A 26531-nucleotide genomic window follows, 5' to 3' on the forward strand; every position below is an offset into this window, starting at 1 on the left:
TCTGCTGCAACCACACAAGCCACATTAAAGCACTGCCGCAGCAGCGCTTTAGTGTTGCCAGTGTAGACTAGCCCTGAAACAGCATTCCTAGGAGGCTGAATCCAAGCAATAGTACTTTTGTAAAGGCACACAGCGGGCATGATGTAGCCACTTCACATACATCTGTGATAGAAACACCCCTGAGGCAGGCAGCGGTGACTGCATTGCTCCTGACTGAGTGAATCTTGACTTGGCCTCTAGTTGCAGATTCGCCAAGTAATAGCAATGAGAAATGCAATCCGACATCTTATTAAACATGGTTCTCTTGGTCATCGCATTGTTCAGTAAGGAACAGGTAGGTAGACTTTCTAATTGCTTTAGTCCACTTCCAGCAGAACCTCAAGGACCTTTTAACTTTCTTTGAGCATGTGGAGAAGGGCCCTCCTGGACGGGCAATGTGGGCATGGGAGGAATGTAAACAGCAGGAGGTCAGAACAGGAAGCCTTTGTGACCTAGTCTAACTTCCCAACCCCTGTCTAGTAGCAGGATAAGAGGTGGAAGAAACCAGTGGTCTGAACCGCCTCTCTAACAGATTGAATTCCTGCTCTTGCCTGGGTTCCTGAAAATGATAAACACAACCCTGTTCGTTCATTGCATCCTGAATAACTACCCCACAATTGCCCACTACCCCCTTCCTCTCCCTTCCTCTGGCTTTTGCGAGGTTTATTGGACTTTAATCACATATTGATTCTTGAAAACTGATGTGGACTATGAAACCATTCTTGCTATGCTAAATTGCCATGGTTGAAATGATATGAGACTGGATTTATAGTTTACAGTTTAGATATATTTTCATGCCAAATGAAATTAAACAAAATATTTGAGGAAAAAGTGAAGATAACAATAAGAAAATATTAAAATACATTTTGGTCAGCCCATTGCATTTTCCAAAGTTTCCTTTAGAGGGCAGGAGACTACAGCAAATGCTTTGAAACGGAACATACCATCAGCATTTATGGGAAGGCCTCTGATGTAACACAGTCCTGTGACTGTCCAATGTGACCAGATGGCAGCGTCACATCGCTAGCACAGTATAATCAACAATCCTCTTAAAGCTGCAACTATGTCTGCCAGGGCCCCTGATAGAATGCAGATTATGACAGAACTGGTCAACGAAACTGAGGTCAGTCTACTTGAATGCAAAGTGTGTTTTGAAAAATATAGCCAGAAGAAGAAACACCGGCCAAGGAACTTGCCTTGTGGACATGTTATATGCTTGGAGTGTGTATTCTCTCTAGCACACCCAAGGAATTTTAGGTTGGAGTGCCCTTTCTGTCGAAGAGCTTGCAAATCCTCAGAGACAAGTGACTGCTTACCATTGCTGCACCTGATAGAGATCTTAAGCCGCGCAACTAATATTCCTTTAGCTTCAGGAACAACAACTGGGACAGGTGATGAAGCAGCTGTATCAGCATCTCTTGGCTTAACGTTCAACCTTTCTTTCGGAGGCTGGGGGACGCTGATCAATCCGACTGGGATTGCAATGTGTCGGGGGTCTGACTGTGTAGTAGTGGCACATGATGGCAAAAAAAGGATTAAGCTGTTTGGCTTGAGTGGAAGCTGTATACAACAGTTTGGGGAAAGAGGAGATGCAGGCAATGATATTAAATACCCACTTGACGTGACAGTCACATTGGATGGCCACGTGGTTGTCACAGACAGCGGAGATCGCTCTGTGAAAGTGTTTGATTTTAACGGAAGAGGCAAGCTAATTATCAGGGAATCCTTTTGTTTGCCATGGGGTTTGGATACCACCCCAGAGAATGAAATTATCCTGTCTGATCCAGAAGCAGGTGCTCTTTCTCGCTTGACAGCCAATTTTAAAAAAGGAGAACTAAAGAAGGTTCAAAAGATCCAGTCCAACTTATGCAACCCAAGAGAGGTGGCAGTTTCTCAGACTTCTGGAATTATCACTGTAATAGAGCACCTGATAGCTAAGGGACCAAACTACAGCAGCACAAGAGTGAAGATATTCAGTGCTGACATGAAACTCATTGGCCAGATGGATAGCTTTGGTCTAAACCTAGTGTTTCCCTCCAAAATATATGCCACTGATTTGGCCTTTGACAGAGAGGGACACATAATAGTAGTAGATGCCTATAACCGAGTTGTATTGTGCTTAGGAAAACCTGAGGAATTTCCTGCCTTAAGGCCCATAATTACCCAAGGGCTTTCTTATCCTGTGGCATTGACTTACACAGCAAACAATTCTCTGATTGTCTTAGACAGTGGTGATCATTCAATTAAAGTATATACTGCTAGCTGAATTGTTTTGGATTCTTACTAATTTTGTTCCATTTCAAATTTTAAAAGAAGTCATTATGGTTTTATCAGATGCATGTGTGGGTTTTTTCTGCCATGATTTTGTGTGAAATTTATCATTTTTATGGACATGGTGTATGGTCTTTGACATTTGCTCATCAATTCTGACTTCTGAGTATGTGTGAGAGACAAACCGTGTATTCTAAATAGCACCAGACAAAGAGACCTCAACCAGATGACCTGGCATTTCTTCTAAACTATTATACGACTGTTACTACTCTTTTTGTGTGTGTGCTTAAAATGAACAATAGTTTTGTGTTAGATAATGGAATCAATTATGAAACAGAGAATGACTTGAACCTTTTGGTTATATTAATTGAAGTCTCACTTACAAAATGTTTTTTTTTTTTTTTTTTTAATAAGGTGAGAGAATCTCATGAGAAAGAAGCAGCAATTTTCAGAAATTCTATTAGAAGGGAGACTCTCTAGCTCAGGGGACTGGTAACTGGAAGTAGAACATTTCACTTCAAGGTTACTTTAATCCAATTGAGATCAGTAGTGACAAAGTAATTATCATTGTTCAATGGCCAGTTTGAAATGAGTTGGGTGGTCAAAGTGTAGTTTCTCCGCATTACAGAAACCACCATGAAGACTGCTATTATGAGAGGCCAGTGACTGAATGGGCCTAGAGACTGACACACCATCTCATTCCTAGAGGTAGGCCCGTTGAAGAGTTAAGACATGTGATGGTGCAGTGTTTGGAAACTTGTACTGTCTGGGCCATACATTTTCTTAAGAGAATTATTTTCTGGTGGTCAGGTTTCCATCATGCACTACTTCTTCATTAACACTAACTTCACTTCTAAAAATAAAGTTCTAAAATTTGTAACAAAGACAGTGTCTTAATGTTTGATCACAGTTATGCATTTTTCTGTGTGCCGTGCTTGTATGAATTCTTATAGGTTCTTACACTAACCTCATCACTGTAGTTTGAGTGCTTGCATTTCAGTACCCTAGCTGTGACATGATAGTGGAATAAGACAGCTTCTGCACATTGATATAGACCAGGGGTCGGCAACCTTTCAGAAGTGGTGTGCCGAGTCTTCATTCATTCACTCTTAATTTAAGGTTTTGCGTGCCAGTAATACATTTTAACATTCTTAGAAGGTCTCTTTCTATAAGTCTATAATATATAACTAAACTATTGTTGTATGTAAAGTAAATAAGGTTTTTAAAATGTTTAAGAAGCTTCATTTAAAATTAAATAAAATGCAGAGCCCTCCGGACCAGTGGCCAGGACCCGGGCAGTGTGAGTGCCACTGAAAATCAGCCCGCGTGCTGCCTTTGGCACCCATGCCATAGGTTGCCTAGCCCTGATATAGACAGTGATGTGGCAGAACTCCAATGGCTCCAAGGTCTAGGCAGTTATCTGGTCAAAAACTTATTTGCAGCTCTGCAAACTGAATTGGGCATCTTACAGAAACAGACCTTCATGAGATTTCTGATACTTTGTGATTCTGGGTGGCCTTTCTAATGAAATGTTAGCACTTCTGCTTCCAGACCTAACCAGAACGAAGTGTAGATGTGGGTGAGAAAGGATGGAGAAAGTTAACCTCATTTTCCCTCCCCCCCTCCCCAAGCTTCAAAAAAGATTTCGGGTCAGTTCTTATTTTATCCTAGACAATCTGGCTGTGTCTTGTCACTGGTTCTGTTGCTTCACTGGATAGCAAAAATTGAAGATATATTGGTATGACTTAAATAGGGATTATAATAATACTTTAGTTGGACTCTTCACTGAATCTTTTTGGCTTTCTCTGCTGCTAAAAAGAGGCTGTTTAATAGCTTTGAATTATTAAGTAGTTTGACAGTGGCGGCAGTTTTGATATAAGTATAAATACCTCTTTTTTTCCTTTATTCTTATTTGGCCTCACAGACTGTGAATAAGATGCTGTACTTTCACATCCTCTGAACCAAAGCCCTTTCGAGTCAGAGGGAGTTTTTCCATTAAGTTTAGCGGGCTCTTGATCAGACTTTTAGAGCATATAATTACTAGATAATACTGTACCCCTACCCTAACTGACAGATCCTTATTTTAAACAGGACCGCGGCACTTTCAGCACCTCATTTCAAACTGAATGTATCTTTGTACCTGTCTTGTATTAAAATGTTTGAAAGTGATAGAATTCCATTAAATAAGCTATTTTCAAAAAGTTTTACTGAATAATGACATACCAGGATATTAATAATGGTGGGGTTGGACAGTATCAGGAAGTTTCTTCACTTATTTATTATGGGTTTCTGTTATTCTACTTCTGTATATTCATTTTTCTTTGGTATCACTAGATCTGTTGTAGAGTAACTTTATAGTATATGAGAGATTTTATAGATCTGGACTGTAGATCTTTTCCAACCCCACCCGCCACACACTAAGGCAGTGGTTCCCAAACTGTGGGGCGTGCCCCCCTTGGGGGGCACAGAGGAATGCTTGGTGGGGCATGTTGGGGGGCTCAGGCCAACCCCCACTGTGGGTGGGGATGGAGTGTGTCCCAGCCGCAGCTCCACTCCATCCCCCAGCCCAGCTCTGCCTTCATTCCTTCTCTGCCCCCCCAGAACAGCTGCACCTTGTGCCCAAGCTCCTCTACTGACCAACAGTGCAGTAATGGGGGGTGCGGACAGATTCCGTTACTGGTAAGTGGGGGCGTGACAGAAAAGTTTGGGCACCACTGCAATAAGGGGTCTGAGGGTGACAAGATTTGGATTCTCCATAAGAAGAATTCTGCTGGCCACAATGGGATTCCTCTGTGGGTCAGGACACTTTGTTACTTCTCTGAGTAGGAAAAAGAACTGTGGTGTCTGTGGAGGATACCAATCTGATTTGATAGAGGAGAGAGAAGGGCACAGTCTTCCTCTTCCTTCAGGGAATTGATGTACTTCTAAATGCATGGGAAGGGTACCTTAGACGTATGTATAATAATGAAGTGTGCTCGACAGTTTGACAATTTAGGGGGCTAGACACTCAGGCTGTGATCCATCAACTGGCTTGTCCTTTCAACCAACATAACCTCTTCCCACACCCACCTCCGCAAAACCCCATCCTCTTGTGCTCCAGCACAACAGAGAGTAAGAGTTTGTCCTTACTCTTTAACTCGTGGATGAGCAAACTTTGGACCACCTAGAGCCACAATGGTAACTAGCCAGGAGCTGAAATACTGAACTTAATTTTTAAATAAATTCACACCATTTTAAAATTCAAACACAAAATCCAAGCATAAAACACAAATTGTCTTTGTTCCATCTTTCTCTTTTGATAGATAATAGAAATAGCTTGATGATTGAGTTCACAAACAAACAAACAAACTGCTTTTGTCCCCAACATGCAGTAATAGGAAGATGGCAGCTGGGACAGAAGGATCTTTTCTAGAATGCTGCAGGCTACACTGATTTTGCTTGTGTCAAATGTGTGTTCTTTAGTTGAATGATACATTATATATTGAGTTTGTTATGAATCTCATTGCTTTGCCTTGTAAAACACAGGGCAGAGAAACTATTTAAAATTCTGTCTTCAGTTATTAAGGTTGGGTGCCTAAAATATGGGCACCTAAATAAATGTCCTGTCCTATGAAAGTGCTGACTACGTGCAGCTCCCACTGACTTATGAAACTGCATAAATATGGATTTAGGTGACTTGGAACTTTTGGTCTGAGTTATTGGGTGGCGGTGTAACCATATAACTACAATATATTTTTCTCCTCCTGTTTGCTCTTTTATTCTTTGAAAATGTGTGCTAAAACTTAAAATCAATAAAATGCTATTTTTTAGGGGGTGGGTGGGATCCTCTGTGTTGTTGGAATTTTTTTCCATTTGTTAGGAAAAATGCAGGAATAGGCAGAAATCTTTCTGTGATCATAAGCAAATTATTTTCAGTAACTAAGTATATCCTGAGATTTGGTGTCAGTTGTATAGATAATGAACTGAAATGCCCTTGATTTTGTTTTTCATGTGTTTTCCTTTTTCTTTATACATAGAGCAGAATTGTCACATGCATATTTTATATACACCTGTACCTCAATAGAACGCTGTCCTCAGGAGCCAAAAAATCTTACTGTGTTATATGGAACTTGCTTTGATCCGGCAGAGTGCGCAGCCCCGCCCGCCCTGGAGCACTGCTTTACCGCGTTATATCAGAGTTCATGTTATATCGGGTAGTGCTATATCGAGGTAGAGGTGTATGTCTTCCATTGATTTAAAAGAAGAGACCACAACAATGGTGGTTTTACAAAGGCCTAATGGTCAAATACTGGTCCCATTGATTGAAGTCAGTTGGAATTTTAACACAGACTTCAAGAGGATAAACATTTGACGCTGTGGGAGAGGAATGACAATGGAAAAGAATTCAAACTCAGATGTCCATATGAACCAAATACAACTGTATCATTGGGTAAACCCTGGTTTCATCTACTTTATACAACCTTAGACTTACTGTGTCCCAGCACATGGAATGTCTTTCTAAAAGTTGGTTTGTTGGTTATTTCTCCCAGACTCTTTAATTTCAATAACCATTGCTTGTATTAAAAAAAATAATAAAAAAAAATAAACAAAACTTTGTCCAGTCCTTTGTGAACCACATACTCTAACAATTTGCTTCAAAACAAATGTAGTGGCAGAATTCCCACTACCCTCTAATTTCAGATCTTTGGTTCCCAGAGAGATAGATCCTGTACATTTGTCTGACACACAAACTGTGCAACTTCTATTTGGTTTTATTTTGAGCTCATGTTATAGCTGCATATAAACATACACTCTGGTATGTTTACAGTATGTGGCAGTAAAATATTTGCCTAGAGGAGTTTCAGAAATGCCAATTTTAGGTGCATCCTTAAAACATGCCTTGTTGTTTTATTTTATGCTTTGTCAAAAAAGGATGTAGGTTCGTGTCCTCTGTCTGTTTACTCCCTCTTCAGTACTCCTTTGAACAAACTTTCTGCCACCAATGACTCTCAGCCCAGGTTTTCACTGCTAGAAGCCTAATCAGTCTAACAGTTGTATCCATCCCACAGCCTACAGTGTATGAAAATTCCACACACAAAATTACACGATTACAAACCTTTAAACTTAAAATATGGTATTTCAAAGAACAAAGCAATCCCTTTCCCTCCCCCCCCTTATCACACACTAATTTGGTAAAATATCAGTTAGAAGGAATAATTATCAGTTCTAGATTTTCCATCCTCATAGGGCACTAGCTGCTTCAACAATGTTGTATTATATTTCCAACCTTTGAGTTAAGTGCTATTGGTAACAAAAGTATAGGTTTCAATAGAGAGCTTTCTCAATAAAAAACAACCCTGGTTTTTCTGGATGGTTTCAGAGCTATCCAAGGTAAGAAGTATAAAGAAAGTGGATGATGCAGTGCACTTTATACCATTTTCCATGCTATAATCTCAGGGGTTTATAAATATTAATAAATTAATTCTTCATCCCTGTGAGGTAAGCAGGGAGGTAAATATTATGAGCCCCACATTACAGGCACAGAGTTTGTCCCAAAGTTACACAGGAAGTCTTTGAGACTAGAATCCAGATTTCCCAGCTCCATGTTTCATGTCTTAAAAAAGGGAGGAAGATTTTGTGGTTACTTATCTTTTTGTCTGGAAACTGCCTTGCTGTTTTTAAGGAGGTTTGACATTTCACTAATGATCTTGTCATTATTAATTCCTTTGGTATTCACTTGTGAAAATGCTTTAATCATGTGAATTAATACCTTTCTACAATGTTACATTTTAAGATAATTGGAACCACTGTACTCTCTGTCTGCACAGTCTATACACATTTTTGGAATGCACTCTAAAGAGAGATACTGCTGTGAAACTTCTTTCTGGTGAGCAAATTCCCTTTTTTCAATTATTTTGGGGGTGGAAGAGAGGAAAACTGATTTAAGGTGAAGAGGAGTGAAAGATTTAGTGAATAGATTTCATTGCTTAAACACAAGGGGGCCAATATCAATTCAAAGCACAGCCCAAGTGCCATTAAAGGGAAAACATTCTTAAGGCATGAAGTATTTCAGTTTGGAAAATTGACAAGATAAGGGCTCTGTCCTTTAGATTAGTATTGAATTTTGGCAGTTAGCCCACTTTTGAGCAGGTGTGACTTCACAGCTAGAATATGGCACTTCCCAGGCAGTAATAAGAGAATTATCAATCAATTTCAACTTAGTATTTGTAATAATAAATGTGTAGGACTTGAAGTTTTTGGACAGAGTAAGCACCCTAGAGCTGCACACACTCTTCATATAAACAATCCTTCAAGAAAAACGAAGTATTCAAAAACAACCACCCCCCACACACACCTTTTTAGCTATACCTCTACAATGTAATGTATTGTGAAAATACAAAATCTGTTTCCATTAAACTATTTTTTTTTAAATAATGAAAATATTTCTAGCCATGAGGCTTTGTAAAACCTTTATTTATCTCTGATATAAATTTTGGGCCTAAATATAGTTGTCCCTTTTAACTATGGGAAATTAGAACTAAAGAATTTTAAGCAGAGGGTAGTCAGATGATAGTAAGACAATATATTATACACTCTGCATATTGATCAGAATCTATTTTGAGGAAATTATAAAGATGTAATAATAGAAGAAGAGTGAAATGTCTATAGTAAAAGTTACTTTTGAAACATGTAATACAAAAGGCCATCTGCAAAGAACTATCACATCTATTTAATCAAACAAAGTATTTTGTAATAAGTGGATCACTGGAATTTTGTACCCAAGAATAAATAATTCATAGATTTAAGGCCAGATGGAACCCTGATAATCTGATCAAACCTCCTGCATAACATGGGATATATAATTTAACCCAATGACTCCTCCATGGAGCTCAGTGATGTGTGGTTGAGGTAGAAAATGCAGAAGGGAAGTCTTGTATGCTATGACAACACATATATCCTAGAAGGAATCTGCATAGATAACCTAAGAGGAAGTACAATATCTTGAGACAAGCCTAAGAGATCTATAGGAAAGATGTTGGAGAGGTAAAATATTAGGGAAAGATTATTTTAAATCTCTGCAAGAATATGTTTCTTAAATCACAAGCTCTTTTGCTAACTGTACTCCAATTTTCATTAATTTTACAACATTGTTTTGTGGAGCTGAGATATGTTACTAAAAAGGGTTTTTAACTCTTTACAGTAATTTATCTAAGTTGGTGCTTGATTCCGCATTCTGTATTTATATAATGTGACAGACCCAGACCAGTGGGGTACAGGAGTCTGGTAGAGGGCAAATATACTGGTCACTGGATGTGTAGTTTTCTGTTCCCTGAGTGACCAGAGCAGGGGCTGTACTAGAGTAATCAGGAACCTGCTAGAACCAGTTAAGGCAGGCAGGCTAATTAGGACACCTGGAGCCAATTGAGAAGAAGCTGCTAGAATCAATTAAGGCAGGCTAATCAGGACACCTGGGTTTTAAAAAGGAGCTCACCCCAGTTTGTGGTGGGAGTGTGAGGAGCTGGGAGCAAGAGGCGCAAGGAGCTGAGAGGGTGTGCTGCTGGAGGACTGAGGAGCACAAGTGTTATCAGACACCAGGAGGAAGGTCCTGTGGTGAGAATAAGGAAGATGTTTGGAGGAGGCCATGGGGAAGTAGTCCAGGGAGTTGTAGCTGTCATGCAGCTGTTACAGGAGGCACTATAGACAGCTGCAGGCCACAGGGCCCTGGGCTGGAACCTGGAGTAGAGGGTGGGCCTGGGTTCCCCCCCAAACCTCCCAATTGACCTGGACTATGGGTTCTCCCAGAGGGGAAGGTCTCTGGGCTGTTCCCCAACCCACGTGGTGAATCTCTAAGGCAAGAAAATCTGCCAATAAGCGCAGGACCCACCAAGATAGAGGAGGAACTTTGTCACAATAAATACTCCTTAGTATCCCAAATGGGACTACTCACATATGTAAATACTCCAGGATTGGCCCTTTAGATACACTGAGTCACACAAGTCTCACTGCAGAGGTTAAGCCTTAGAATTTAAGCTTTTGAGGACAGTTACTTGTATCCTTACATGCCTAATGTGCTGTGACACTTATTGTAACATTAAAAAAAAAATTTCACCAAACACATTTAACATAATTTATTTTTCATTATGTATTTCCCCCTTTTACCATAACAAATCCTTGGCTGGATCACAGTAACCCACCCAGCTCTAAGGTTGATCAGTAGAATATCTTCACTTTTGGATGTGTAGTTGCTCAGCAACCAACAGATAGGGACTAGATTGACTCAATTGCAGTCAGTGGAAGATAAATACCAGGCCTGCTCTTGCAAATTCTGAATAGGAGGAGACTGGAAGGGCCTGTTATGGGGGGTGGTTTAGGATACTTTTTGTGCAAGGAAAACTGTGCAGGGTCTGGTTATTGTATAGAGCATGTACCTGTGTTTAAGGCTGCTAGACATTTTGATTTTATCTAATCTCAGATTCATGAACATCCAACTAGCATTTGAAACAGTTCCGAGCAATTTTATCATTTTTAATACTGTAGAGTAAAATTACAGTTACTCCAGAGAGACATGATCCTCTAATTCTAATGAGTTAAACATTTTTGTGTGCACTTATATAGGGCCTGATCCAACCCATGAAAGTTCATGGGACTCTTTCCATTGACTTAAATGGACATTAGATCAGGACCCCATTTACTTTTTAACAAAGGGAATCCCCTCCCCCTATTCCACTGCTGTTCAAGCCAAGGATTTATTCAGCTTGTTTGGATGGAATCTTTTGATGAATGACTTTAATGATCTTTTCCAAGCAACATAGTTGCCTTTATCCACTGCATTGTATAGGGATATACAATTTTGCGTATGGTACAAACAGGGAAACATATTTGTATGCACAGTTGAGAAGTCATTTTATAAGGGCCAATTGTGGCCAGCGAGTCTGGCTGTCACCTCAGGCAGGCTCTGCAGAGCCACTATAGCCCCACCTTATGCAGGTGGGCAGAATGGGCAGAGCCTTGGCTCCATCTGCAACCAGGTATCAACCTGGCATAGTTTACTCTTCCTCTGCAGCAGACAGGAGGGAGATTGTGACTGAATTTAAAGGGTTAATAAAAATCATTACTAATTTTTGAAAAGGCTAGTTTCACTTACTGTATCATAAAGAATGGGTATTTTATCCATTTCCTGTCTACCCCCATAGAGCAGAAACCATATCTCTCTATAGTTGAACATAAGGGTTTCTGAACGTTAAATAGACTTGATGTGATATTTTACTGCTAAATCTATAGTCTGTTAGACTGCACACCCTTCAGGGAAGGGATTGTCTTTATATATTTTGAACAGTGCCAAGGAAATTATCTGCACTTAGCAAACATATAACAACTGTATTGATGTACCAGACAGTATTTGTAATCTGGCCTCCTGCTTTCTGTTCCCAAGTTCTTAGGGGCTCTCAATTCAGGATTCACATTCACAATAGAACTGCATGGATCTGTTTCAGTCATACTTGCATACCAGACATTCTTTATAGTAATGATGAAGAAAGTGAGGGCCTTCTGGGGTGGGGAATAATGGAAGAGTTGTCCTTTACAGTGTTTGCTGGGGCCTGCCCTGCTGATCTACATTGTGATAATGTCAGGAACAGACTGGGGCAGCTAATTGTTTCTGAGGGATGAGCAACTAATTTCTCTATTGTTAGATGGTGCAACTAAGTACTACAAATGAGTAAACACTAAAATTAATGTGGTTAATGGGAAAATCTCAGAAGAAAATGAATATTTTATCCTATTTTAAAAGTTTAACTACTATTTATATTAGCGGTATATATCCAATACCAGTAAATCTGAGGCCTGAGACTCAGTATCTTTATTTTGTTCTCATCACAGTGCTTACTTTTTATGTTTTCCACTTTTCTTCCTTTCTACCTACCATACACCTGTCACCGTGGTAAATGAGCACCATGATCATTTATTAAAGTGAACCCAAGAAAATCTGCTTCTCTTCCCCCCTCTCCCCCCCCAATACTGTAGGGTGTGTGTGTGTAATATACTTGAGGTTTTTTGGTGGAATTATTGAAAGAAGACTAGGTCTTTTGATTCTGTAATACCAACAGTATCTGAAGCCCTGTACTGTGATTCCTATTAACTGTAGTGGACATTGCTAGTTAAGTCTGATAACCTACAGTGCTAGTTTCCCTGTTAGTCATTTAAGAAGCTGTTTGAATTCCAATATATCTTTTTCTTTTGAAGCCAAAAGTGAGGTGCTGTTAATTTATTTCCCCTTTAGTATTTGGGGTAAATGCTAACCAAAGTAAAAAAAACTATCTTGGTCATACGTACTCAAAAGTCCATTCATATGAATGTGTTTTCTTTTACTGGCAGTAAAGGATTCTGAACTTGGATGCAAAAAGATTACTAGGTTCTGAGCTTGACTGTAAGGATATTAAATTCCCCATTTCCATCAGATAGACCTGAGCCAAAACTCATTAAAGGCAATGAATGGAAAGATTCCCTTTGACTTTAATACACTTTCAGTCAGGCTCCCACTGTACAAGAAGATAAGATTTCCTAATATGTGAGCTAAGGTTTGTTTATTTTGACATTAAGGCTTGCCTACGTACGAAGTTCTTATAAACTTTAAGACATTACTGCATCTGCCACCTCCTCCTCTGCCTCCAAACAACTCCATGTAATACCTGCTATATAACAAAATGTCTGACTCCAAGGGTACGTCTATACTTACCTCCGGGTCCGCCGGTAAGCAATCAATCTCTTGGGATGGATCCCGGAAGGGCTCGCCGTCGACGCCGGTACTCCTGCTCGGCGAGAGGAGTACGCGGAGTCGACGGGGGAGACTGCCTGCTGCGTGTGGACCCGCGGTAAGTTCGAACTAAGATAGTTCGACTTCAGCTACGTGAATAACATAGCTGAAGTTGCGTATCTTAGTTCGAAGTGGGGGGATAGTGTGGACCAGCCCCAAGATGACTTCTTTTCACCAATACTGTTTTTCATCTATAGGTGGCATTGGCATTTAACAGTTACCACAGTAATTGAACAGTGTGAGGTAGGGCGCAAGGCAATGTGACTCCCTCTTCCTGCTCTTAGATCATTGGAGAAGGGAGTATCCTCTGCAAAATTTTAATGCACTTTAATGTGTTATTTTTACACACACTTCCCTTTTCTCTTGTGTTGCGTGTGTGTACTAAGCTTTTTTTATGGCCACCATTACAAAACAGTATAGGGATTAGAACCACAGACAAAATGTCAATATACTTAATCAGTTCAACGATATTACATATAATTGTACCATCAGCACTGAAACATTTCAGCCTGACAGAAACATGATGGATCCTGCCTCAGCAATGCTTAAAGGAAAGTGCTCACCTGGAAACATTGTCTTTAAAATTCCAGACTGCCTGAATCTCCACTGTTTCAGACATGTATATGAGCAAACCTACTTCAGAGCAGGGTGGATAAAAATCAATGATTTAAAAAAAAATCTGATATTTTCTATTTAAATAGGATTTTTTTTAATTAAAATGCTTTTTGAGGAAAAAACCTATCTAAAGATAGTTTTAATTAAGATACATTATAGCTCAAACATATCTCATCCTGGAATAGGGATTATAAATTATAATTTGTGTGAGACAATATATTCATGTAATGTTTAAGAAAAGTTTTGTAAATGAGTTCCAATAGTTCATGGATTAGGGACCCAATCTTATGGGGTTCCAGGGGCTTCTGTATAGATTATTTAAGTTAATCTTTCTATCTACCCATAGATCTGGACAAGGAGAAGAAGTCTGGAGATAAATGTGAGAAGGGAGGTGTGACTGTGTACCCCATAAGGCTTCATGGGAATATGCTTATGAATGTATATATGATAGAACTGGAATATGTTTTATGCTACATATGCCATGTAACATATCTATGTAAAGGTTGTGTGGCACCTTTAAGACTAACAGATGTATTGGAGCATAAGCTTTCGTGGGTGAATACCCACTTCATCAGATGTCTGACGGAGTGGGTATTCACCCACGAAAGCTTATGCTCCAATACATCTGTTAGTCTTAAAGGTGCCACAGGACTCTGTTGCTTTTTACAGATCCAGACTAATATGGCTACCCCTCTGATATGTAAAGGTTATGATCTACTGAATACATTCCTCCTATTTGTATGCATGTATCATTTTTGTACTTGAAGTTAGGAATTTTGGCTGTATATTTGCTTGATTTCTAAGTAGCCTTTGGAAAGCATTTGGTCAGCTTCTTGAGAAAGGAATGTGCAAATTAAGTGCCCAATCAAGAAGCACTTAAGGGACAATGGATCTTGGGAGGCTCCAATCCACATAAGAAGTCTACATGAGGACGTTCAAGGTAGCAGGTAAGCAATGGCTGCTGCCTGTAAAAACTGAGTCATGCATGGGCATGTGACTTGCCCATGAGACTCCAAAACTCCACCTTGGAGCTGGACTTTGCATAGGAGAGAGGAGGGGGTCTCCACCCACAAGAGAGTCTACTTAAGCCCCTGGGAGACCCTTCCATTTTATCTTCAGCTGGCTCGAGAGAGCCTCTCCACCCCCAAGGATACCTGAAAGAAACTGGAACAAAGGACAGTAACTAAGGAGGTGTGAGTGATTGCTGGACACAGACTAGAAGGAGACTAGTCTGTAAAAGGAATCTTACTGGAATTTCTGTAAGGGTGAGATTTTCATCTTTACTCAGTTTTCTTACTGTATTAGACTCAGACTTGCATATTTTGTTTTATTTTACTTGGTAATTCACTTCATTCTGTCTGCTATTACTTGGAACCACTTAAATCCTAGTTTCTGTATTTAATAAAATCACTTATTAATTAACCCAGAGTATGTATTAATACCTCGGGGGGGGGGGGGGGGGGACAAACAGCTGTGCATATCTCTGTCGGTGTTAAAGAGGGCGAACAATTTAGGAGTTTACTGTGCATAATCTTTATACAAGGTAAAATGGATTTATTTGGGGTTTAGACCCCATTGGGAGTTGGGCATCTGAGTGTTAAAGACAGGAACGCTTCTTTAATCTGCTTTCAGTTAAGTCTGCAGCTTTGGGGCATGTGGTTCAGACCCTGGGTCGGTGTCTGTGCAGACTGGCGTGTCTGGCTCAACAAGACAGGGTGCTGGAGTCCCAAGCTGGCAGGGAAAAGGGGGCAGAAGTAGTCTTGGCACATCAGTTGGCAGTTCCCAAGGGGGTTTCTGTGATCCAACCTGTCATAGGAGGGACAGGCAGTAGAAACAAAAGTGAAAATGTTTGAGCAGCATATTCCAGAAGTCTTGAGGTCTTTCTGAGTGTAGCCTTCATTGATTTGAGATCCACTATACCATTCTCTCACTAGAAGGGAAAACCTATAATGGCAGCAGGGTGTAAAAGAGACCCAGTTTGGGAATATTTTAATGAAGTTCCTCTACCTGTGGTAAGACAGGCATGCGTGCAAAATGCAAACAGTGCAACAAAGAAATGCAAGGCCTGGTTGCCCAAATGAAACATCATGAAAAGTGTTCCTTCCTCAGGAGGAAGCTGCGTTGAAGATGATGAAAGGAACATATCTGAACATGCAGGATCTTCAGATTGGTAAACTTTTTATTTCATACTTCTTTCTTAAGGACTGCCTGTCTTTCTTCTGGACTACTCTTGAGTTCTCATGCTTGAGCAAAAAATATAGTTGTTAGTACGATAGAGTATCATTTTAGATGCAGTTGTGATTAAAAATAATAGCTGAAATAGGCAGATCTTCCTTTTACAATTTCACCTTTAAAGTAGTACTGAGTGTCAGTGAATGCAATGAGTAATACTAAATGAGCAGTATGGTAATAATTAAATAATTGCATTGACTTATTTTGTTTAGGAGACTCCATCCTCAACATAAAGGATTCTGAAGACTATCCACCTTCAAAATCACCATCATTTTCTATAGTTTCAGAGTTATGTGCCAATGATCATGTTTTAGTCACATCATATATGTCACATAGCCGCAGTATATCACCTGTAGAAAAAAGGTATCTATTGTCGTTTCTGGATGATGGAGATAAGTTTGTGATAAGAATCAGCAGATTACAAAAAGAGGTCATTGATGGAAAAAAATTGCCCGATTTGTTTATGCAACAAACTCTCCTTTCCATATGATTGAGAACAGGGCCGGATTAACTTTTTGTGGGCCCCCATGGGGGAAATAGGGCATGTGATGGGGGGCAGTCCACAGAGCGAGGGGGCGGTTAGGGGCAATGAGGCACAGTGGGAGTGGCCCCACTCAGCCCAGCACAAGGGCACTGCTTACAAACCCAAAACTGCTAGACATACACTGGTGCACCCAGCCCTGTGCTGCCAATGTGCCCCTTCCACACTGCCCCCTGCCCAATGACCTGCCCTTATTCCAGTGCCCCCTCACCCAGAGACGTCCCCTACAGATCCCTATGCCCAGCACCCCCTGCCTAGAGACCCCTCCGGCTGACCTCCCACCACAACTGCACAGCACCCTGCACACCATACCCCCTGCCCAGTCCCACCACCCACAGATCCCCTACTGTCCAGCACCCCCTTCACAGTCCCACCATCACAGCCGTACAGTGCCCCATATTCCTGAGGGAATTCTGCATCAAATTCTGTGCATAATATTTTATAACTTTTTTTATAATGTGGAAACTCCACTACGGCAGTGGGAGCAGAGGCCACTGGCTGCATGGAGGTGGGAGACTACCCTGCAGTCTCCCCCGCCCTTCGGGGACAGAGACTTGGTAGTGAGACTGAACCTGACCCAGCACAAGGGCCAGGCCTGCCACAGAAACACCCGGGGGCCCTGCCCCTTTTGTGCCAAGCACACCAGATGTGGGCAGGGAGGCTCAGCCCAGCAGCAGGATCCAAGTGCAGAGGGACTTAGTGTGGGGGTATCTAGATGGGGGTAAGAGGGTTCTTTGTGGGGAGCAGTCTGGGTGCAGGCAGCTCAGTGGGGGATCTGGATGCAGAGGGAGGTGCCAGGTGCATGGACAATGGGAGTCTGCAGGGGGGACCAAATTAAAGTGGTTGGAGCTCAGCAGGGGGGCGGAGAGTCTGGGTGCAGGGGAGATGGGGTTATTGTATTTAAAGTACTGCACAGAATCTTTTTGGGGGAATAAGGCAAACACAACATTCATTGGTAATACATGCATCAATCAACTCTGTATCATGCATATGATCTATATTACACTCATGCACTTACATACACACATACAAACACACTCTGTCTTCTTGTTGTTACCAACTAGTTGCTCCCCTTAACTTCACTGGCCAGGTGAGTTAGATAGGGGAGGGGTGGAGCCGGGCTTCTGCCAATCCAGATCGATGCTCCAATGTTGACAAGACAATACCCGGGGTCCTCTGCAAGACAGCTCACATTTATAGCAGCTTCCCTCTCATGCAAATCTGTACCAGATTCAAAATCTGTGTCTGTGTCAGTTGGTCCTTTGTGCTGCTTCCTTCTGGGTGTTGTCCCACTGCTGTTCAAAGAGGGTGTTTCCAAAAGGTGGCGCTTGCTTCTAACCGTCCCCCCGAGGCCATCAATATGTTTGCTCTTCTTTAGTGAGTCCACTAGACAAGTTTTATCATACTTGGGTCTGGCTTCCATCCCCTCTCCAACTAGCTATCTGGAGGTGCTTGCCTTCCACCCCTTACTCATTCACACCTCATTCATTCAACATGGCAATTGATTAAGGGAGGAAGGGGGAGAGATCTTATTTTACTAGCAAAAAGTTTGAGTAGCAGCCGTGTTAGTCTGTATCCACAAAAAGAACAGGAGTACTTGTGGCACCTTAGAGACTAACAAATTTATTTGAGCATAAGCTTTCGTGGGCTGCATCCAAAGAAGTGGGATGTAGCCCACAAAAGCTTATGCTCAAATAAATTTGTTAGTCTCGAAGGTGCCACAAGTACTCCTCTCCTAGCAAAAAGACATTTTTCTTCTACTTTAACTATCCTTAGGGGCTATAATATTATACCAACTTAACACAAAGTTTTCTATTAGTTTTTCTACATAGGGATCTGATACAAAGTTCCTGTATCAAAGGACTTGATACAAAGTTGTATGATAATAGCTTAATACAGGGTTATATGAAGAGGCATAATACAAAGTCATATGAAAGTTATGTGAAGGTGCTTGATACAGAGATTTATCTACAGGGTTCATTTGGATGGGGGTCAGTGGGGAGGATGTCTGGGGGGGGCTCATCGGAGTGGTACAGAGGCTGGGAAGGTGGGGCTTGTCCAGGTGAGGGTTTGATGGGCCTGCTTAACAGGGGAGCCCCAGCTGCTGCCAAGGGGATCCGCATGCTGGGCCCCCGTTTCCCCTATCCCAGGTATCAGCAACCTTCGGCACGCGGCCCACCAGGGTAAGCCCCCTGGCGGGCCAGGCTGGTTTGTTTACCTACCGCGTCCGTAGGTTCGGCCGATTGTGGCTCCCACTGGCCGCGGTTCGCCGCTTTCATAATGCCAACTATAATAAACTTCAGAGGAAAGGATGAACCATTCAAGAAATACATGTTTGCTGATGATGTTTTAAAGAAAGCCACACCAGTGAACTGGTGGAAGTCACTTAAGCACTTGGATTCAGAGACTGTTGAAGTGATAATCTCACTTTTGACAGCAGTAGCTTCTTCTAGAATCATAGAATATCAGAGTTGGAAGGGACCTCAAGAGGTCATCTAGTCCAACCCCCTGCTCAAAGCAGGACCAATTCCCAGCTAAATCATCCCAGCCAGGGCTTTGTCAAGCCGGGCCTTAAAAACCTCCAAGGAAGGAGACTCCACCACCTCCCTAGGTAACGCATTCCAGTGTTTCACCACCCTCCTAGTGAAAATTCTACCGGTGTAGAAAGAATATTTTCTTCCTTTGTATTAATTCATTCCAAATTGAGAAATCATTTGGGACCTGAAAAAGCAGGAAAGCTTGTTTTTGTTTTCCAGATTATGAACAAACAGAAAAATGAAGGTGAAGATGACTGAGTTAGCTGCAGAAGCCAATATTTTAAGTTTCTCATGTTGACCTGGCTGACCTAGTCAATTTAATTTTTGTTATTTTTTAAAATATTTAATTTAACTATTTTAGTTAAAAACAATTTTAACAAAAACAAACCTGATTTTAAAAAACTTGAATGTTTAACTAAATTAAAAAATTCATATGCTTGTTTTGTTAGAATATTATGTTTGCTGTTGAAGAAAACAATCCAGAATACATAATGTTGTTGTTTTAGTTAAATAAAACAATTTAAATGTCTGTCTGGTGATGTTCTCCTCCTAATGCAGCATGGCAAGAAAATCCTCCAAATATTAATGATTAACCTGTTGAATTGGAGATAGTTCACTTCCCAATGACTTCATAAATATCTCCTTCAATTACCTTTGGTAAATGAAATAACCAAACAATCATTCATTTTCTGATATAGCTGTAAAACTAATCAGAAAAGTTTTCAAAATATAATGTATAGTGTGTACCTTCTAAAAATGAAACCTACATCCAGCTCTGAGTTAGGAAGAATATGTATTAAGGTTATAACAACCAACAAGAATGCACTTTTTTTTTTTGTAGAAATCCATGATTAAATAGAGTCTTCCTCACTAGTGATTTAAATCAAATCCACCCTGCTTCAGAGTGTGTATATTATTGTCAATTTTTAATTTGAAAAGCCCATTAGGAGTGGTCAGCAGTACAGTAAATAAGCTGTTATTGTCCCATCTGATGAACATAAAATACAAAAGTACAAGCTCAATTGTACTGTTGATGTACTGTCCTATTTTGGAGGAGGTGCAGAGCCACACAACCACAGAGAGAGGTTAAGTGGGGACTGTGCTTCAGGGAGGCATAACCCCTCCCCAGCATGCAAGGAGAGTGAATACGCACCATCAGGGATATGTCTACACTAAAATTAGACATCTGTAGCTGGCCCGTGCCAACTGACTCAGGCTCGGGCTAAGGGGCTGTTTAATTGCAGTGTAGATGTTTGGGCTCAGGCTGCAGCCCAAGCTCTGGGACCCTCCTCCCTCACAGGGTCCTAGAGCCTGCGCCCCAGCCCAAGTGACTACACAGCAATCATCATGCCCTTAGTGCCTTGCGAGACCAAGTCAGTTGGCATGGTTCACCCACGGGCTTTTAGTTGCAATGTAGACATATCCGGGGTCCCAGGCTGCACCATCCTTTAGGGAACTGTGCCTGTTGAAACGGCAGAATTTAATCCAAAAACCTTTGCGTTAAATCCTTGAGCCACAGAAGACCACTCTGTCCTCCTCCTTCCTCTTCAGCCAACTAGTGTAAGGATGGAAGGATTTGGAGAGGATCCTAGCCAGTAGGAAGAAGCTACAGATAGCAAAACTGTATGCTAACAGTTGTTGCAGCCATATAGTAATGACCATATTTTGGGATCCAAGATTCTTGAGGATTATTTGTAATCAGTACAAATACCTCCAAATTCTAGTATTCATAGTGACAGAAATTTCAGATCCCAAAACCTCCCAGTTCTAATTTATAACTATTTTTACCTGCCATTGCTTTTTCATATGTACCTTTTATATAATACTTTTCATCTTCATAATCCTCACAACATCCAGAGAAAGAAAGAAAGTTCTTATTTTAGATATTTCACTCTAAATGTATTCAGGCTTGGTTTACTGCAGTGGAGATACAGCAAGAATGAATTTGGTGCAATATTATTTTAATTCAATCGAATACTTCTGCAGAGAAGTCATAATTGTAACACAGTGGACCGTATTCTCTACTGATGTTAACTGGCACAACTCAATTGAAGTCAATGAAGCTGTGCCAAATTACCCCTGCAGAGAATTTGTCCCAATGTGTCTAAGTAAACACATGACATTGTTCTTGTAACTTTTGTCTCCTTTCCCCCTTCTGTTTATTGCTTACATTCATAGCTTGTTGTCTAAATTTAAGCCCTGATCCTGCAGTTGGAGCAATGCAGGTGGACCCACACACTAAACTCATACAGAGCCCTATGGAGGTCTGCCCATGCAGATCTAATTACAGAATCAGAGCTTTAGATTGTAAGATTTTAGAGGCAGCGGCCACACCTTATTTTTATTAATTAGTCTGGAACATGCCTGTCCCACTTGTGGATGTGGTATAAACAATAATACCAGTGGTGAGTATGATGATATACAGTAAAGTAAAAATAACATTGCACAAAATCAGATTTCTCTTTGAAAAGTAAATTAAGCATGAAGAAAAAGAAATGAGGGAGGAATGGACAAGGAAAACTCCTATACTGGTTTTAGTTTGCATTATCTATTGCTGGGGAATTGTGTAAAGTACCCACTATCACAATCCTTTTGAACTACTCCAGCTGTGTACAGTTTCATATAGTCCTCTGGGCCCAACATTCTTAACCACTCAGAAAGAATATTGAAGTTCAATTGTTCTGGACTGGGACTCAGACTTGGGTTCTATTCTCTGCTCTGCCACTGGCCTACTGGATGACCTTGGGCAAATCACTTCCCCTCTCTATACCCCAGTTTCCCCATCTGTAAAATGGGGATAATACTGACTCCTTTGTAAAGACTCTTTAAGATCTACTTATGGAGAGCACTATAGAAGAACTAAGTATTATTATGTTAGTCTTTTCATGAAGTATTTTACTGGAATTGAGAGATTATCAATCATTCTTTTAAAGAAAGTGTGTGCAGTTGCTGTAAGACTGGTGGTAAAATAATCACATTTCAAAGGTAGGTGGCATATATACTGACCCATAGTCTCCTAGCTTCAATTGCAATTTTACCCACCTATTATAATTAAAATATTGATATTTTCAAAAATAGTGTCCAAAGTTGGATATTTATATTTATGCACCTGAGCTAAACTGGCCTAATTTCCAACTGTGCAGAACAGATGGAGTTCTGGTTGAAAATTGATGGTCCCTGCAGATGCTCAGCAATTTTGAAAATTGGCCACTTTCATGTAGATGCCTAAATATGGTTTGAAAAACTTCACCTGATATTTAAAAAAAAATAAAAATAATAATAAAAAATATTTGTAGGAGAACCTTAAACAAAATAAGTAAAACAAATGTGGCAAAATGTTTAATTTTACAATTTAAGTTATGCTATTAGGATACAAAGAGATATTGTATTAAGTAGTAATAGCTGGAAATCATTACACTAAAAGGGTGAAATCCTGGTCCCAATAAAATCTGTGGGAAAAGTCCCATTCATTTCAGTAGGGCCAGGATTTTGTTCCAGATATATTATCAAATTCCAGCTCTAAGAATGGCAAACATACTGAACATGTTAGAAGTGTTAAGTTTTAAAAGTTCTTTCTACATCTGAAGAGAGTGGGCAATAGTATTTTACAAGATTATGCTAATGATGGTCTGAGATCAGCCATCACAAGGTACCTAATTAGCGAGCAACATGAGGGTACATAAGTCACTTACATGAATTGCCTTATTCAGCTCTTTATTCCAGGAATGCAAGAGTGTGGGAAAAATCCTACTCTCTTTAACACACTGGTAGTGACACTCACTTTAGTGGGCCAATTTGAGTCATGGATTTTGCTAGTTAATTCTCTCCAAAACACAGGATGCTGTAGCTCTGGGCCAGATACTCAGTTCCCTCATCATTAAATGGGAGCTTTGCCACTGAATGTAGGACCAAGCCCTTAACCGTTTAAACTTTAAAAACAGATGGAAAAAGGAGGTTAATAACTTCAAACACTTTTTATACTTAACTCAAAAATAGCATTGGTCTTAAATACTGAAGATATATTAACTAATGATTTGGGAGAATTAAAAATGACCCATTTTTTAATACTTGAACTCAGTGAATGGTACTCTTCCCTACTGATACACAATGTTAAAAGGTTTTGTTTCCTGGAGATATTGTGATCTGTCAGATTAATTTAAAAGTAGACATTTTTGAAAGATATCTAAATATGCAGTTATCAGCCACATTAAACAATAATATTTAGGTACGTCTATTCTGCATTTGCTCACAGGACTGACACTTAAGATCCTCCCCAGCCCCCCTTTGGGGCTCATAACACCATTCAACCTGAACTCATTTTAGTCTTAAAATGTCTCTATAAATATGTCACATATAGACTTGTATACCACTCTTGACATGAAGGACACATAGCAATTCATCCAGTGCACAGGCACTTTCTGCGCTTCGTGGTCAACCACGAACATTACCAGTTCACGGCACTTCCATTCAGCTTTATTGTAGAATAAAAGGCTTGCTTGTGTCAGTAAAGGCTATGACTGGGGCATCAATTAGTCAATTAATGATTTCCCGAAAGGCCTTTTCACATCTCTTGTCCCGTTATTTTCCCAGGTGTTCTAGGTTTTTGTTCAGAAACCTTTGTGGACCTTTCCTTAACCTTTGTCTTAGATTTTTTTTTTATCATCCCAGACTGGTATCCTATAGTGAGATTATTCAGTAGCTTTGTAGTGATAGTGCAATTATTAACAAATCTGCAGTCGTAGCTGCAAAATCCTAAGAAAGTCTTGGACTCTCTGTAATTATGTGGGCATGGCTACAGAGTGAGTGTGTCTGTGTTATCAGGATCCGTACTTACATCTCCATGGGACACAATGTGACACACATATTTGATATTCTGCAGAACTGGAATTTATCAATTGATAGCTTCAGTCCATAGACTTCCAATCAGCCTAACACTTTTAGAAGTCTCTCTTCATGTTCCTTCAGAGTTCTTCCAAACATAGTCACATCATCCAAATAAACTAATACTTGTAATAGGTTCATGTCTCCCACAACTTTTCTCCATGAGACAGTGGTATGTGGTAGGCACTCCAGATTTTCCTTGGGGGCATGTGTTCAAACAGAAAACTAAAGGGCAGAGAATGTGGTTTTCTCTTTATTATGTTGTCCCAGTGGGATCAGGTAATATACACATTAAAGATTCACCATCAAGAACCACGGGCTCCCTACCAAACAGTCCAAGGCATAGAGTCATGGTGCACTCATCAACCACAGCGTGTCTACTTAGGATAGGGTAGTCTATAATCATCCTTATTTTCCCATTCGTCTTCTGGAGCAGCACAATCAGAGAAGCGTATGGACTATGTGGTTTGCAAGCAGCGCATGAGGTCGCACAGCATCATCTCAAAGAGCGCAATCTTCCTAGCGCGCTCATGAATCTTGCAGTCTGATGTTATCATAGAATCATAGGATGGAAGGGACCTCGAGAGGTCATCCAGTCCAGTCCGCCGCTTCCTTTATGCATCTCCCATTCCACTGGGGAGCAAGACCATCTGGGAGCTTTCACATTTCCTCAGTCAGATCCTTTCCTCAGACACTAAGGAAACCTCAAAGTCAAACCCTGCACAATCTATGGGTGGGCGCCTGGGCTTTGATGGGGGTTTTCTGCCTAGGAGAGGTCTGATCTCCGCTGTTTTCCCCAGGCTCCTCCAGCCACTGCTCCGCTCTGTTACTCTCTGGTCCCCTCTCCCCCATTCACCCTTCTGAGCAGCTTATCCCCCTGGGTCAGCAGCTCACCCCCACCCCCCGCAGCTTTTCACGGGCTCTTTCACCCGCCCCTCACCTGCCTCGGCTGCTGCTTGCTCAGCGCTCGGCTCCCTCCCACCTCGCCCTACGCTCGCGCCGCTGAGGGCAAAGTACGGGCAGGCAGCTCTTCGCGACTTCGCTGTTCCCTCTGCGCATGGGGCGCGAAGGATGTGCGCATGCCTAGGCGGCGGGGGCGGGGTTACCCTGGGACGCTCCGTTCCACGCCCCCTGCCTCGAAGACACTCGGCTGTTTCCGTGTCTTTCCGGAAAACCCTCCCCTCTGCCCCCCGTTAACCCGCCCGTCTCCTAGGCTGCTGGCTGCGGTCTGTTCGGCGAGGCAGCCGCTGGCCGTTGTGGGCGGAAGATGGCGGTCGGGACGGGGAGGCGGCAGCGCCGGGGAGCGGAGCGGCGGGAGCTGTTATGCAAACGAGGCTAGAGGCGGACAGACGCGGAGTCAGACAGACAGACAGAGGCAGCCCGGAGCTGCTCGGCCGCCGCCGCTCCCCGCCCCCCCCCCCCCCCTCCCGGGGATGGACCTTGGGGCTGCGCCTCGCCGCGGGCAGCGCGGGGCTGGCAGCGACCCGTCCCTGTGAGCGGCCCCCCGGCAGCAGCAGCAGCGCTGAGGGAGCTGGGCGCCGCCGGGGAAGATGTCGGAGACCAAGGTGAAGGTGGCCGTCAGGGTCCGGCCCATGAACCGCAGAGGTAAACGGAGCCGGGTGGGGGGTCGCCAGGGCTCACGGACCCCAACAATCAATGAGCAAAAACTCTCACCCCGGGGTGTGGCTGAAGCGTCCCTTGTCACAGCCGCTGCTCCCACGGGGGTTGGGGGGGACCCTGCTTTTTCAGATCACTTTGAGTCCTCTCCCCCTTCCCCCCACGTGCACACACCTTCCCTCGGCTGGTGGAGGTTCAGGGTGAGCCTGCGGCTCCCCCAGTTTCTCCTCAGGGCTGCCTGGAGAACCGCCCCCTATGGAGGGCAGTTCTCCAAACAGCCCCGGGGATTAGCTGGGGAGCCTCAGGCTCTGGGGAGAAATACCAAACTCTTTCCCCCCTCCCCCCCGCCCACATACCTCCCCAGTAGTAGTGTGGGGTAAGGGTTGTTCTGCAAGTAGCTCTGGGGAGACGTTGAGGGGAGCCCAGTTTGGCAGGGTGGAGGGGGTGCATGTGGCCCCTTCTTTGCACGAGGGTCTATTCTGGTAGGTAAAGCCCTCTGGCATGTTCTCTTCCAGAGCTGGAGTTGAACACCAAATGTATTGTGGAGATGCAAGGGAATCAGACTGTGCTGCACCCTCCCCCTTCAAACATCAAACAGGGAGATAACAGGTACAAATAAAATATCCCTATCCAGAAATCCCTGCCCCACCCTGTCTACGTTGGGTTAAGCATGGGCTCAAACAATGAGTTGCTTGCGTGCTTTTGTTAAGAGAGAAGCAGCTTCTTAATGTTGCTTCAGCTACTTCTGGAAGCTCTTTAGAAAAAAAGTCCAGTAGCCTGATTCTCCTTTTGCTTGCAGCTGTATAAGATGCCAATAACATCAATGGAGTTGCATCAGTAGGAGATCAGAATTAGACCCCAAGTTTCTTTTTCCACACCCTGTCAGAGGAACTGGGGGGCAATAGCATTACTTTTTCAGAGGCAAAACCTCAGTAGTAGTTTCATATATGTTTAAAGAGTTCTGCTTTCATCAGCTGTTAGATGAGATTGATTAGTGGTGGGATTC

The 26531-nt window shown here is 42.0% G+C and overlaps 2 protein-coding genes across 6 annotated transcripts in view; both read left to right on the plus strand.

Annotated features, from left to right (window-relative positions):
* Nucleotides 1–1093: 1093 nt before the first annotated feature.
* NHLRC1 (NHL repeat containing E3 ubiquitin protein ligase 1) lies at nucleotides 1094–6881 on the plus strand. Its single transcript, XM_054018644.1, has one exon. It carries the CDS (start codon nucleotides 1103–1105, stop codon nucleotides 2303–2305), a length of 1203 nt encoding a protein of 400 aa, XP_053874619.1. The 5' UTR covers nucleotides 1094–1102; the 3' UTR covers nucleotides 2306–6881.
* An 18147-nt stretch (nucleotides 6882–25028) lies between these two features.
* KIF13A (kinesin family member 13A) overlaps nucleotides 25029–26531 on the plus strand; it is a 199329-nt gene continuing 197826 nt past the window's right edge. For all 5 annotated transcript variants that reach the window (XM_054017820.1, XM_054017824.1, XM_054017823.1 and 2 more), the window contains exons 1-2: nucleotides 25029–25513; nucleotides 26041–26134. In XM_054017820.1, the coding sequence (XP_053873795.1) occupies nucleotides 25459–25513; nucleotides 26041–26134 (149 nt within the window). In that variant the 5' untranslated portion in view covers nucleotides 25029–25458. The remainder of the gene's footprint in view (nucleotides 25514–26040; nucleotides 26135–26531) is intronic.

This window comes from Malaclemys terrapin, chromosome 2 (genome assembly GCF_027887155.1).
Source record: "Malaclemys terrapin pileata isolate rMalTer1 chromosome 2, rMalTer1.hap1, whole genome shotgun sequence".
In the NCBI taxonomy this organism is placed as follows: Eukaryota; Metazoa; Chordata; order Testudines; family Emydidae; genus Malaclemys; species Malaclemys terrapin.